Raw genomic sequence first — 16,390 nt, forward strand, 5'->3', positions numbered from 1 at the left:
TTTAAATTAATGAATTATTTTTAACTATATGTTTTTTTACCTTTAAATCTATTTTTCTCAAAACATTATTTTATGTTACTTAGGTACATATATCTCTTGTTCTATACAATTTAAAAAGATAAAACTTGGTAGGCTTATACATCATTGATTGTTTTATACAGTAAACCTCAAATTTAGTTAAAAATTTAAACATTTTGAAATCTGGAGTAAAATTTAATTGCCGAAAATCAGCAAAAATTGGTATTTTGAAACAGTCAATTTTTTATTCTGCAAAAAATTGTGCATTTTAGTCTAATTTTAGGTATACTGTATACTCTAGGCTATATATTGTGTGTATAATTTTTTTCAGACAATTATATTGAGTAGTTGTAGTTTTATATGTACCTTACTGATGACATAATTTGAAAATTTAACAAAAAATTTGCCTATAAATTGTATGAATAAAAATTATTGTCTAACTTAATTTGTATATTTTACTGCAGAAATACATTAAAAAAAACCTAACAAATAAATATTAAAAAATTTAGAAACCTATCATTAAAATTAAATTTTTTGTAGCAGTTATTGCAAAAGTCACTTCACGCCGCATTTTCGTTCAGCGTGATGTTCAATGTCCCCTTAAAAGTTTTCGTGTCATTAGTCCTCTATTTTATGCCCCCTCTGTCTACATGCTAGGCTGTAACCTCTTCAACTTTATGCCACCCAATCCAACACCGAGAACATTATTCGGCTATCAAGCTGAACTCGGGTCTGGTTGAAATTGAACCTGTTTATTTTTACCACTCGCCGTTAGCGCCAACCCACTACTGTATAATTACAGAGCGGGCCGGAAGAGCCTGGTTAGTAGGACGTTGGACTCGTGTTCGTGAGAACGGGAGTTCAAATCCCACCGGCAGAAGAAACACCGTGTATTAAATGATGATTGGTACACGTTAAATCTGCCGGAATCACAAAGTTCTCCAAGTTCCCATTATAAATCAATACCTCTGGGCGTACTGCATTAGAGATCTCTCTGGCTCAGGTCAAAATTGATGTACGAGTGGGTTCGCCCTGTAAAACGCGCTGTGACATGTGTGTGATTTAAATCATATTCTTGTCCATAGATGGCGCCACTGAAAAACAAACAAAAAAACGCCTTAAACACGATTGCTGGCATGGCAAATAGGCAATAGAAACAACAACATATTTATAAAGAAACGCATTCTGTTAGTTCATTTTGAAAAACACAGTCATCACTTGCCTTTTAATTCCATATAATTTCCATCATTTAAAGGAAATAAGCAGAAAAGACAACTTAGTTGTTAAATTAATCTATTCAACCCTCTGGGTAAACCCTAATAACTCTTCGTGCAGTCTAAGGGTTATTTAATTGCGCATTTCCATCAAGCTCCGACTTTAATTCTGGAAATATTCCAAAAGACCCCGTGGTGTGGAGATGAACTTCTAAATTAACCGTTGAGGAGTTAGGAAAACAAGAGAAGTATACTTAGACCAAGAGTGCCTTGATAAATGAACGATTTGCGATAGCACGAATTAGAGCCTCCATAGTCTGTGATTTATTCGGTGGCGAAAAGAAATGGCGCCATTTTCTTATGTAATGCACCTTCTGCCAAATAAATGTAATTTATTTGGGAAATAAAAGGAACGAATAACAAAGAATATTGCATTCGTTTCTAATTCATATTGATTGTATTACTACGTATTACGACTAGCGTTGCGAGTCTTAAGTTGAGACAAATTAGTTTATAAAAGGAAAATTGGTCTATCTTTTCTTATAGAATAACAGTGTGATGGCATTAAGAAATGTTATTTTTAAAATTGATCATTTAGATTTGATATCGCATTGGCGTTTCAAATCAACAGAGTGATTCTTCAAAGTGATTCTTTAGGTTTATAATACACAAATAAATTTAATTTAGTTGAGATACTAAAAAGATGAATAACAAAATGTTCCATCCAGAAAACCTTCGTTTCTAATTCACGTTGTTTTACGTTTTGTGATTTGAGAGTCTAAATTAAGTTGAAACAAATTTGTTGAAAGAAGGAAAATTGGTCTGTCTTTTCTTACAGAACAACGATATTATATGATAGAATTAAGAAATGTTATTTTTATGATTTGTGTTTTAATCGTTTAAAAGTAGATTTTAAATACTAAATTGGTGATTCAAATCATCGATGTGATTCTTTGATTTAAATAAGTGATTGAAATATTAAAATAGTAATTTGACTTTTTTATATGATTGATTTAATCCATTTATTAGAATTTGTTAATTTGGATAAAATTTACTGATTCGAATTATTGGATTGCGATCGATTGATTTGAAGATTTAAATCAGCTGATCCGAGCTGTAATTTAACTAATTAAATTTTGATCCAATCATTAACCATAAACTTTAATTCAATCATTAATTGATTCGGGGATTTGAATCATTTACCACAACTAATTTGTTTGATTGGAATAGCTTTGGACGCCCGGTGGCTGAGTGATAGCGCTTCACGCTCTCGTGCCACAGTCCTGGGTTCGATCCTTGGGCCGGGCAAGGTTGACTCAGCTTTTCATCCCTTCAGTGGTTCGATAAATGAGTACCAAGCATGCTTGGGAACTAAACACTGGTGGTTCCGCGTTCGGCTGACCACCTGACCGGAACATATGCTCCTGCACCCCAGGGTCCAAGGTCAAGAAAACTGAGATGGGCACTGTAGGCCTTGGCCCTCTATGGGCTGTCGCTCCACTGAAAAAGGAATAGCTTTGATTATTCGTGTTACATAACATTAAGCGGAAGTAATAATGTTTCATGTTAAGTATTCTGGATATATCGCAACGTTATATCGCAGATATATCGCAAGATAAACTCACCTTCGTAAATGTAATTTTGATTTAGACTAACTTGATTTTGCTGTTCGTGGAGAGAAACACCACAAAAACCTCTCATGGTTAGCCCCACTGCGAGGAGACTATAACCCAGTGTTTCCCAAAGTGTGGTACGCGTACCCCCAGGGGTACGGGAACACTTTAGCGGGGGTACGTGTTCTATTGCAAAATATCTTGCAACAAGCGAAAATTTCAAACAATTTTATTTAAAAACATAGCTAGCTATGAAAATTTACGATTACATATTTTTCTGTTGGTTATATTTTGCCGAATTAATATCTAATCGAAAAACTAGGGTACACAAAAGTCATAAGTTTGGGAGAGACTGCTATAACCCATGATACTTTGATCGTAACCGAACAGCCATCGCCTGGATTCGAAGCCGAGTCGACTGATTGTAAGGCGAGTGTACCAACCCCTGAGCCATTCCGGGTCTTAGGAGCAACTATAATCATCGTATATATATATATATATATATATATATATATATATATATATATATATATATATATATATATATATATATATATATATATATATATATATTCAACAAAATAAATAAATACGAAAAAAACACGAGGAAAATTAAGAAAAACAATAGCACTATTGTATTAATATATTTTGATTTGACTATATTGATGCAATATCAGAAAGCACTCTTTTTTGCGGATATAATCGTGTGGGCTAATGAAAAGATTATATCTTTTTTTTTCTTATTTTTAAAAAAAAATTTCATCCCTTTTTTTTCTTTCCCTGTTTGTTATTTTTTTTAATTATTATTTTTCTTTCCCCCTTCCTTTTTTTTTCATGTGTCTGTAATTTTTCTTTGTTTTATCTTCATTTTGAACATTTCTTATCTTCATTTATCTTCATTCTTCATTCATGATATATATATATATATATATATATATATATATATATATATATATATATATATATATATATATATATATATATATATATATATATATATATATATATATATATATATATATATATATATATATATATATATATATATATATTATTCTTTAGCGTACCACTGCCAGAAATGACATTCGTTTTTGTTGTCAAAATCTTTGGTTCTATGATTTGCATGTGGTTTCTTTTCTGACTTTAACTATTTTTTATAAACCACATTATTTGATTTTTAGTTTTTAATAATCTTAATTGTTTTTTTCTTGTCCTAGAAACAGTCTGCCTTAATAAGACAGTTAGAGGAAGAACTAAGGTTGTCCCACATGCGTAATCCAGATGCGGAGGTGCAACAACACTTAGAGGCTTTGTACAATGAGAAAGAACACATGACCAAAGAAATTTTCCTACTTAGAGAAACAATAAAGGTTCGTTTTGCCTATCATTATTACTTTCAGACCAATAATTTTTTTTATTTATTATTACATTTGTTTATAAATGTTCACTTCATCATTAATTTTTATACTTTTAGACCAATATTGTTTGAAAAAAAGTTTTTATTATGGCAGTTTCAAGATATTGATTTTTAATTTGATAATTTCAATTAATTAAAGCACATTCGATAAAATTCAACTTAGTACTTACTGTCCAAAAATTTATATATATACATTTTTTTCGTTCAAAATATAAATTTTTTCAAAATAAAATATTGAAATATTTCAAAGCCCTGTATTTTTTCCAGCAGAAACCTCATTTTATTGATTAATCTGGTGATACCATGTTAAGCACAGTTCAGTTTCTACTGGAGTGATTTTCAACTTTTTTAGTTGTGCGGGCAACCAATTACTTGACAAAAAAAAAAAAAAAAAAAGAGACTAAGTAATATTACCATGTGTATGACGAAAACACACTCGTATGTACAGGTCCATACCTGTACATGTGTATGTTGTGTTTGGTGTCTGTATATATATCAGCAATTAGTAAAAAAATTACATATAATAAATATATATATATATATATATATACGGAATATCTCGCAACAAACGAAAATTTCAAAATTTTTTATTTAAAAACAAAGCTAGCCATGAAAATTTACGATTATGTATTTTTCTATTGGCTATTTTTTGCAGAGTTAACAGTTATTATAGCAGTATTAGTGGTGTCAACAGCCACTTGTGATTTTTAACTTCTGTGCAATTTTTTCATAGTAAAAAATACATTCAATTTTTTTATTAGTGGTGCACAGCGTTACGAAAAATTTAGAAAGGGTGCACAAAAGTCATAAGTTTGGGAAACACTGGATTACAGCATAGAACACCAGTGTCTTTTTTTTTTTTTTTTTTTACGTTTAAGGTAAAATCTTCCTAACAAATCTCATTGCGAATTTGCTCTTATTTAGATCTAAGAGAAACAGTTATTTATCATTGAAATTTCTTTAAATTACAAAATCACTTATTCATAAATTTTTGAATATAAATGTAAAAAGTATTTTTTTTAAAAAAACTTTTGGATTTTATATTTTATAATAATTATAGGAATTTTATATTATTATAGGACAAATTATAGGGATTATATTACAAGTAGATTCCTATAATTTGACAGATGTTTTTAATAAATATTAGACTGTTTTTAATAATTAAAAAATACCGAAAAATATTTTTACTTGTAATTGGAGCATCAGAAAAAAAAAATACAAAAGAGACACCAGTTTCCCCTCTGCGTCAAAGGGATAAAGTCAATTTGTCATTCGGGGTTGAAGTTTAATAGTTTTAGTTTAAAATCATTCTTAACACACTTGGCTGTGACTTTTATTCTTAGATTTAATTTTTAAAAAAAAATTAGTAAAGCTCGTTGTCATATTCCAGCGCTGTACTAGGCTTATCCGCGACCCAATAACAAGTTGTCTGCGACCCATTTGTGGGCCGTGGCCACTAGGTTGAGAACCACTTATCTATGCTACAAAATGTTTTTTATTCGTACATTATATAAAAAAAACACTGTATATTTTTAAAATAAAAACTTCGTTTTCTTAAATGTCTGATTATAAGAAACACTTTTTTTACGTATTATATATTTATGCATCAACAACGCATTTTTTGCGTATTTTCCCAAGTACTGATATTATGTTACGTTTAAAATAATAATTTTTCGAGAATAAACCTATTTTTAAAAAAAATCTAATTTCGGAAGAAAAAAAATAGAAATTTCTTTTTAAAATTCTACTTAATTTATAAAAGTTTTCTTACGAAAAAAAAATGTTTTCTGATTTACAAGTATTTATATCATTGCCTTGTAAAATTCGTCTTAGAGAGAAAATTTTCCCTTTAAATCTCAAAAAATTCTTTTCTTGAAATTAAGTTTCCAGAAAGAATTTTGTACAAACTTCTCAGACAACTCACAATTACTGATTTTTTTTTCTCTGTTTAAGTAGTGCAATATCTGTTATTCTACGACACGTTCTTACATTTTAGTTCAGATGCTTATAAATTTGATGTAAAATTATATCTTTCTTTACCAAAATCTTTTTGAATTTCTTGCTTTTTTTTAAAATTTTTTATACTTTTAAATCTTACCTTTTGTAAATTTTAAATGTACAGAGTGTTGCTCCAAATATTTATTTTTGGAATTCTTTCCGAAAATAGAGGGGAAAATTAATCTATGGAGCAAATAATTATTAAAGTGCGAAAAAACAAACAAAAACACTTTTAAAATCTAACAAGTTACAATGAAGAAATACGGGACGGAAACAACAAAATTAACACTTCTAAGTTTCCTTAGGTAATCAAGTTGGTTTTGAAGTTTTCATCTCGCCTTCTTCACTAGTGAGTGGATTTTTTTTTCACTGCTTAAAAATTTTTTGACTTATGTATATACTTTTTTTCTACATGGATTTTAAATTTATATATTATGAGCTGTGATTACGTGTTATCTTTTCTAATATTTTAACTTATTCTTTTTATTAGGAATTAGAGCTTAGGATAGAAACCCAAAAACAAACATTATCAGCCCGTGATGAAAGCATTAAAAAATTGATGGACATAAAGGGAGTAGGTAAAGGATAACTTTTTTTTTTTAAATATTTAATAAAACTTAATTTTTTTTAGTAAATGTTTATACATTATTTGAAATATATTCTATAAATTTGTTATGTGTTGATGGCAGTAGTATTAAATTTTACTCATGCTTTTTTAATAAAATTTATATATTGCAATAATTTAGGTTTTATACTAAGTGCTATTTTGTGGATATGGATTCAAATACAAAACTTCCCCATTTTAGAATTAAGGCCTCTGTTTACAAAACCAGTTTAATCTACTTTGTTTTCAATTTGTTTAGTTTTTTGGAAAGTATTTTGTCATTCATTAACCTTCTTGAAGTTTTGATAAATAGTAGTTCCTTCCTGTTTGGATAAGCGATGTTCCCTGAAACAGAAATTTCCTATTCGTTCCTATTCCCCATTGTTTTTAAACTTTTTTTTCTCCCTAATTCCGATTTTTACTTTTTAAAGATATTTCTAAAAATTGAATACATTAATGTTAATATTTGGGGAAAAAATACTCATATTTAACATTATTTTTAAGAAATAAAGCTCAGCCTCCAAATGGGCTAATCATTACCCTCCACCCACCAAAATAATAATAATAATGTAATGAAAAATTTTTTTAACGAAATTATTTTTTTTTCTTTCTGAACCAATTATCTTCTTTTTAATTACACAAAACTAAAATTGGTTTTGGCGACTAAACTTAATTTTACTACTTTGTTTATAATATCATTTGATTTGATTCATTGTGTTAAATAATTTTAGTTTACCACACTATAGCTTATTCCTGCTCTTATGAAGTTTAATTATTCATTTAATCTAATCCAATAATAAATTTTACGTTTGCAATTTTTTTTCGTACAGTGAGTAAAATAATTAAATAAAAAATAAATGTCACCCTGCCATGAATATCTTTCACTCTAATGATGAGATTTTCTTCAATAGGTGACATCAATTTTTTTAAACTATTTTATTAAAATTTTATTAAACTATTATTTAAGTTTCATACTCTCAGACAAAAAAAACGTACTTTCTCTGAAAACAAACAAACATACTTTTTCTTTAGTGACTTTGGATATTCGACTATTCAAACAATGGGGTTGCCGCAATTGAAAACTACTGACAAAACTTACAACAGAACTAGTCAGATCTTTAGGCCCCTTAATGTTAGTTTAACTTTTTACGTAATGCGCCATATCTCAACATTTTTAAGCACAAAATTTCTTGTACATAATTATAAAATTTGCTTATCCAAACCTAAATCCGTGTAAAAAAATAAGTTTTTGGTTTACTTAAAAAAGGATCTCAAAAAGTTTGAATTGTAAGATATAAAATTTTTTATATTGTTACAAACTATGTAATTTTAAATGAAAAATTACAAAATATGAAAAAAAATCCTTTGAATTATTTCTGAATTATAAAATTTTAAAGGGGAAAAGAATCCATACATTCAAACCTTCATTTTTCAAGGACTATCTGATCAATATTATTTTAATTATACCATTGCGCAGTTTAAAATGAACTAAAAATTGGTATATCATTCAATTTTTTTTTTATCATTCTTAAATAAAATAAAAAATCGTAAAAAATTATAACTTGCAGTAAACTTCCTTTAGATAAACAAGTTTTATGATTGTTATCCGAAGTTTAAAAATTGTAGCCACTTTTAGACAAGTGTACGCACATTATCAAAGTTGTTTATTAATATATTCTTTGGGGAAAAAAATATCTATTTATTTGATAATAAAATATATTCTCAGTGGAATCTTCCCAAATCGAGTTCATCGAAAAGTGGTAACTCACAGGCACAATTCGATGTTCGCGTATTGTATCACCGTATTAAAAATATTTTAAAAACTGTGAAGAAATTTGAAGTAATAACTTATGAAAAAGTGAGAGTCAAACTTTGCAAATTGACGATGGAATTATTGCAAATGAAAAAGTGAGAATCAAACTTTGTAAATTGACGATGGAATTATCGCAAATGAAAAAGTGAGAATCAAACTTTGCAAATTGACGATGGAATTATTGCAAATTAAAAAGTGAGAATCAAACTTTGCAAATTGACGATAGAATTATCGCAAATGCAAAAGTGAGAATCAAACTTTGCAAATTGACGATGGAATTATCGCAAATCGAGAGTATAAAAAGGATGGACGCGATTACGGCGTGAATCGATAATCGGAGTCGTTATTGCCATACTAAAAAACATAGCGAATTTAAAAACTATGAATTTTAAATCCGTAGTAATAACTCTCAAAAAAGTGATGGAAATGTCTCGAATCGAATTTCGAAAAGTGATTACTTAAAGCTGCGATTCGATATTCTAGTGTTTTAAAATTATCGGGATTTTAAAGAATAAGTATTCGGGGAAAAAACACCGGAGAAACGATTGAAATAGGACGAGGATTTGCGATAAAATCGTCTTAAATTTTGAGTGTTTTTAGTCTTATTTTTTACGTGATCTGTAACATGATCGTTGATTTAGGCGACTAGGGTTTGATAATTCGGTAGCCATTTCCTATGTAATGAGCGTTCATTGGCGACTGCCGACGTTAATCTAGATCTCAATTCTGAAAAATAATTATTTATGCAAAAATAAAGCGGCTCCCCCATATTTTGAGGGTCACAAATCCAAATTCATCCAAAAAGACATGTTTATTTAGACTAAGTATGATATTGTATTTGTTTTCATAATTTAAGATATGATAGGCACAAATGATTCTAATATTTAGGGTCGATCTCATGAATAATTCAGATTTCATTTTAGTGCGTGAAAATCTGATCGCTACAAGAAAAGTTATTCAGTATAATACCTTTTTTTTCTTATCCACTAGATTTTACAAAAGTTATATTTTTTTAAATATTCTTATTTTTTAAAATTATTGTTCCATTTACTTTTTTATTTACATGATAACAAGTGTAATTTTAATTTTCTTATCAGGTGGTAAAATACATGAGGAAGACAGGATAGAATTTGAAAGAGTTAAGACTAAATTGATTGAAACTGAAACACGCTACAGGCATTTAGAAGCTATGCTAGAATCCAGAGACAAAGATCTTAGCAAAGTAAGACTTAACAAAGTAAGACAAAAGACATGTTATTTTCTTATGTCAACCCTAGGGTTCCCTAATAGACTCACAGGGGTTCCGAGAGTTTAAATCCAATCTAATCCATTCATGCATGCCAACTCTACTGGATTTTCCAGTAGACTACTAGATTTTTCCAGTTTCTCCTGGTCTTCTGGTTTAATAAAAATTCTCCTGGCTTTTGTAGATTTCAGAAAATTCCCCAAAATTGAGTAAGTTTCTTAAAAAGTATCTTTTGAAATAGACTTTTTGCACAGATTATTGCTTGCTTATTATATTAAAATAAGTATTATATATAAATAAATATTATATAAAAATAGATATTATAATAAAGTTTATATAATAAAGTTAACCTCATTTATAAAAATTAGTTTAAAACTTTTGTCCCAAAATGTTCATTTTATTTTTATTCAGAACTACCTTTTTTAATAAACTTATAAATATTTTAATTATCTGTGATGAATTAAATGCCTTTCTATTCAAAATTATCAGTAGACATGCATAACATTTCAAGTTCATTATAACAGGAAAATATTGCAGTTTTTCTATTTTGATCTATAAAAATCCCCATAATTCCCTATGCATGAAATATTTAGTATATTACGCAACAATTTTCATGAAATGTGTATTATTTCGTAAAACCTATTGGATTTTTTCCTATTCATGTTGGCACCTATGTTCATTATTTATTTTATATTCTGATTATATGCTAAAGAATAAGCCTAATAATGCTCCTGATCTAACACGTTCAACCACCTGCTCTCCTATCACTGTCAAGGTGTAATTTCACCTCTTTGTTAGTGTGGGAATGCTTCTCGGTCCTCTGTGACCTGTTCGCTCATATCAAGGTATCCCTGCATTGGGTACCAGAACATATGGGTATTGGTGGAAATAAGCTAGCTGATGAAGCAGCACGGGCTGGCTCTAATGCAATTTTCTGGGGCCCTGAACCTGCACTAGGAATTTCTCCCACCTCATTTAGGGCATCCATATTCAAGCTGTATGGCAAAATTGTCCATGAGCAACGGTGCGTTGCTGACGGTCAGAGTCAAGCAAAGGAGCTAAATCGTGACTGTCCTAGAGTACGTCAAAAAGAGCTTTTAAAGCTTAATAGAAACAGTTTAAGGAAGATCATTGATCTTCTTACTGGACACTGCATCCTCAGGAGACACATATACATAATGGGAATAGAATCCAATTCTCTTTGTAGGGGTTGTCATCTTGAAGAGCAGACATCACGACACATACTCTGTGATTGTGAGGTCTATTCTGCTCAAAGATTTGAGCATTTAGAGCAGCATTGCGTCAATGACGGGGAACTGCAAGATGCTCCTGTAAGGTGTCTGCTGAATTTTATTTCAGCTATAGGGCTTTCATGCTAATCATGATTTAGGGTTTGGGTACAATAGACCTGGTGGTTGTGCCCTGATAGTTGGAGCTGCCCAACCTCTAAGTCGAAGTCTAACACGTTCAACCATCTAATATTAAGTCAAATTTATTGATTGTTATCGATGAAGGTGATGAATTTTTTTTCATTCTTTCTGTTAAATGTTTTCAAACTATAAGTAGTTGTATTAATTTGATTTGGTTCATATGTTCACAATTGCTAATTGATTTTATTTATAAAGTCGGGTCCCCTCTAAAACAAGGTCTATTGATTAGGATTCTTCTATAATCGGGAAGAATTGGGATAAAGTCATAATTGTGATTAAATCTTTATTTATGGGAATGCCAATATGTTAGCTAAACCTGTGTATTTCTTCTCAATAATTGCAACCTGTCATTAATATATTTTGAAATTTAAATATTTTGCTGTTGTGGAACACTGATATCAATTTTTTCATGTGTAATCAAATATCAGCATAACTCAGTAATATTAAATTGTTTGACTATTTATTCTTCAATTTTCATTATTTTGCTTTAATTAACTGGACAGGTCATCATAGTGGAAGAGGAGAAATCCAGCTATTGACATAAGACTATTTTCCTCCTATAATTTAATCTGAAAGTTGTATAGTACATACTATATTTTCCAGTAAAATTTACCGCAAAAGTAGCCTGAATTTTTTACTCTATTCTCAAACGAGTTTTATTAAAACATTCTTATTTACTTTTTCTCCTATATAATTTACTGTAAAAGTTGAATAATACGATATTCTGCATATTACAGTAACATTTGTTCCTTTAAGTAACATGAATTTTTTAGTTTATTCTCAAACAAATTTTTATTAAAATGTCCTTAGTTATTTTTTCTCCTGTAAAATTTACTATAAATATGTATGTATATTACATTTTATTGTATTATTTTGTTTTATTGTAAATTTATCCCAAAAGTTGGATGAATTTTTTTGTTTATTCTAAAACGAATTTTTATTAAAACTGTCTAATTTATTTTTTCTTCTACATAATTTACTGCTAAGCTTGAATAGTACTGCATTTATTCTACATTTTATAATAATATTTGTTTCGTAAAGTTACCTAAATTTTTTACAGTCAATTCTTAAACGAATTTAAAACATTCTTGTTAATTTTTTTCCCTGTATAATTCACAGTAAATGTAGAATAGTACTTATTTACTGTAAATGTAGAATAGTACTATATATATTCTACATTTTACAGTAATATTTACCTTTAAAGTTACTTGAATTTTGTAAAGTTTATTCTTAAATGAATTGAAACATTCTTATTTTACAGATGGAAGAACTGAGGATAGAATTAAATAGGCGGGACCAAGAAATAATGGCGATGACAGCAAAGATGAAAACATTAGAGGAGCAACATCATGATTACCAAAGACATATTGCTGTACTAAAAGAGTCTTTATGTGCCAAAGAAGAACATTACAATATGCTCCAAGCCGATGTAAGTAACTACATTGTGATGAATAAGGTTTTATTAAATAAATGGTGTGCTGCAGTAGTAATAATATCAATGTAAAACAGTACAACAGTAATGAGGTGCTGCAACAGTATATTACAATTCTGAAGTTTTCTAAAATTTTTTTGTTTTTTTGTACAATACTGTGCTAAATGTTTTTCATAATTTCTAAATTTTGAATGAATTATAATGACCAATACAGATGTGTGTAATGTGACAGATGTGTCTTTTAATTTCACCCCCTCCCCTAATAAATATACTTTATCTTATTGATACTGCAAACATTATTCATTTAGTTTTTATTGTGTTTTGTGAGATTGTAAGTAATCAAGTTCTCTACTTTGTCCTCTAGGGTTTTATTTATTTACATACTTGTAATCCTTAATTTTTTTCATATAAACTTCAATAAACCTTTGAACATAAATTATTTTTATCCTACATTTTTTGTAAATATTTTCTAATTTACTTATCACAGTGTGACCTTACATTAGTTGAAAGTACTTAATATAATGCCATTTCCTTTTATATATTTTACAAAAAAGGTGGAAGAGTTGAGAGTTCGTTTGGAGGAGAAGAACAAATTAATTGAGAAGAAAACTCAACAGACGATGACATCTAGTCAGGAACGCAATAAATTAACTCAAGAAGTACAGGAACTCAGAGATCACATGGAAATCAAAGATAGGAAGATTAATGTTCTTCAGAGGAAGGTAAACCAAGTTTATCCAAGGTTGTTTTTTTTAAAAATATGTTTTATACTTATTATAGATGCGTAAATGTTTTTATACCATTAGTCTAATTTGATCCAACCTACTTATTGCAGTAACTTCTTACTTGATAGTTTATCATTGGATATAGTTTATCATCACTAACTCTGGATTTATCATTGAATGAATGCACAATTTACTGATTTTATTTAGTAAATTTTTAAATTCAAGTTAGTTTTTATATTAGTTTATAATATAATTAGTTTAGTTTTTACGGGAAATCGAGAAAATAGGGACTGTCAAATGTTTTGAAAAATAAGCATAAGATCAAAAATTTAAAAATTATTATGTAAATATATTCAAAAGATGAATTTCATGACGCATTCCAATCTTCTAGTCTTAAATCTCAGACAGGTGACTTCAAAATTTTAATTAAGAAGGAACCTTTATTTCGTTTTTTTATGGCAGATTTGGATTCTTCAGAAAAAAATACCCAACTTTTAATTATGGGTTTTTGTATTTTGGTATTTAGATAATGTTGTAAAAAATCGCAAAAAGAAAATGGGATGAAAATTTTTAAGAAATGTAGGTATCTCCAAAAATCTCAGATCAAAAATTTAAAAATAGTAGTCTTTGACATTTTGTGAAATCTAATTTATGACTTTAAACTTTGCTCCTCATCCCCTGCTAGTCACCCCATTTAAGGGATACGATAGTTACTAATGATGACATTTATCTCCATTGATGATTGTTACTTTCAACGAATATTTAAATGGGTTTTCAGTTTATGATTACTAAGATTCATTTATAATTCTTTAAAAATGAGCATTTTCTTAAATATCATAAGTGTTTAGGATTATAGCTGCTTTCTTTCTATATATTTTCACCAAATTTACAGTATTGTTTCATTCATAAATTTAAGAGCAAATATGAATGAAGGCCTTTTTCTTGAATATGTGTCTTACTCACTTTCTGACTTGTGCAACTACACTGGTGTGTAAAACTTAAGCAACAAGTGGTTTTTCAGCCACAGCTCCCCAACAAAGTATAAGATAGCCATGAAATTGCAGTATAATGTGCACGTAATTCAGTAGAGAGATTATTTGTATGCAAATTTTAGAACTAAAACGTCGTAGGTGATGTAAGTGTACATAAACCTTGTGGGTCGGCGCGCACAGGTCAAAGCTGTGATAAAAGGATGAAGAGCACCGTAGTTAAAGACATTCGCTGCAAGTGCAAGTGATTTGTTTTGTGAAACATGTCTTTAAGAAATCATTTAGATGACTTTACTCGAGGAAGAATGATTGTGAAGCTGAGGAGGGGCGTAGTGTGACCAGTGTCGCTGAAGAGTTCGGGATCAACAAAAGTGTTGATTCTCGTGCTTGGAATGCCTTTAAAACTACTGGTACAGCTGTTCGGAAGGTTGGTGGTGGCCGTCCAAGGAAAACAACACCAAGAGATGGCCGTTACATTGTCCTCCAGGCGAAAAGAAACCGTTTTCAGTCAGCAAGCGCCATATCTCAGCAACTGTGCGCAGCCACAGGACGACAAGTATCAAGATTTACAGTGGCCAGACGCCTCCACAAAGGTGGCTTATTTGCTAGACGTCCTGAACGCTGCATACCTTTAAAAGTTAGCCATCGGCGGCACCGTTTAGAGTGGTGCAGAGAACACGAAACCTGGACACCTCATCAATGGAGTCGCGTCCTCTTCACAGATGAGAGTCGTTTTAGTGCTACAAGCGATTCTCAACGTCAGTTGATCTGGAGAGAGGTTGGAGCTCGATTTCATCCCAATAACATAGCGGAAAGAGATCGTTACGGTGGTCCTGGAGTTCTCGTCTGGGGTGGCATTATGTTGAACGGGCGGACTGAGCTTCAGATCTTCGACCGAGGTTCTGTAACTGGAGACCGCTACTGCAATGAAGTAATCCTGCCCCATGTGCGTCTGTTCCGAGGGGCCATTGGACCAGATTTCATTTTTATGGATGACAATGCCCGGCCACACTGTACTTCTTATGTTCAAGAGCTACTGGAAAGTGAAGATATCACACGAATGGATTGGCCAGCTTACTCTCCAGATCTAAATCCCATAGAGCATGTGTGGGATGCATTAGGGAGACGTCTTGCGACACGACAGTATCCTCCTGGTAACACCCATCAGCTGAAAGATGCGTTAAAGGAGGAATGGAGACGTTTACCCCAAGAACTCCGGGATAATCTGGTGCTTAGCCTGGAGAGACGATGCCAAGCAACTATTACAGTAAGGGGAGGGCATATCCCATACTAGGGAACATCTGCCAGTTGTACTTAGGCTTCTTCAGGCAATCATGTGTAACGCCACTATATGTCAAATAAAGCCTTTTTTTGTTCCATACTCTTTTTTAAGCTTTATATTCATTTCTGCGCCATTATACTTTTACCATCGTTTAAGTACAAAATAATGTACATCATATTCAAATTTCATGTCAATCGGATGATTTCTTGTAGAGTTATGACAAAAAAACGCACTTGTTGCTTAAGTTTTGCACACCAGTGTATTACATGATTTACACAACAGACTATAATGCATATTATATTCCTTGATGCATGTGTTACACTTATTTCAGAAAACTCTAAATGCAATCACAGAAAATCATGATATGTCTCATTAGGACATATCTTAAATATCAAAATTTGTTAGGTTAGCTCTTTGCAAGTAGTAAAACAACATAATAAGTACAAATAAACAGATTAACCAGACAATTATTTTAGTACTGTGCGAAAGTACCCTCCTCAGTGTCAAGGCAACAGAAGGTGATATTCATCTGTTGCTTCTGTATTAACAAAGGTACTTATGTATAGTACTGAAACAAATCAGTTAATTGGTGCTAGTTATGCTGCTTGT

General features: G+C 30.4%; 1 protein-coding gene across 1 annotated transcript in view; it reads left to right on the forward strand.

Annotated features, from left to right (window-relative positions):
• The window catches only part of LOC107449667 (uncharacterized), a 95,620-nt gene that overhangs the window by 50,115 nt on the left and 29,115 nt on the right, over positions 1 to 16,390 (forward strand). Inside the window, exons 2-6 of the mRNA XM_087150015.1 lie at positions 4,063 to 4,215; positions 6,751 to 6,838; positions 9,775 to 9,914; positions 12,615 to 12,782; positions 13,340 to 13,507. Of these exons, the coding sequence (XP_087006141.1) occupies positions 4,063 to 4,215; positions 6,751 to 6,838; positions 9,775 to 9,914; positions 12,615 to 12,782; positions 13,340 to 13,507 (717 nt within the window). The remainder of the gene's footprint in view (positions 1 to 4,062; positions 4,216 to 6,750; positions 6,839 to 9,774; positions 9,915 to 12,614; positions 12,783 to 13,339; positions 13,508 to 16,390) is intronic.

This window comes from Parasteatoda tepidariorum, chromosome 8 (assembly GCF_982258835.1).
Source record: "Parasteatoda tepidariorum strain Cologne lab strain chromosome 8, Ptep-v5.0, whole genome shotgun sequence".
Classification (NCBI taxonomy): domain Eukaryota; kingdom Metazoa; phylum Arthropoda; class Arachnida; order Araneae; family Theridiidae; genus Parasteatoda; species Parasteatoda tepidariorum.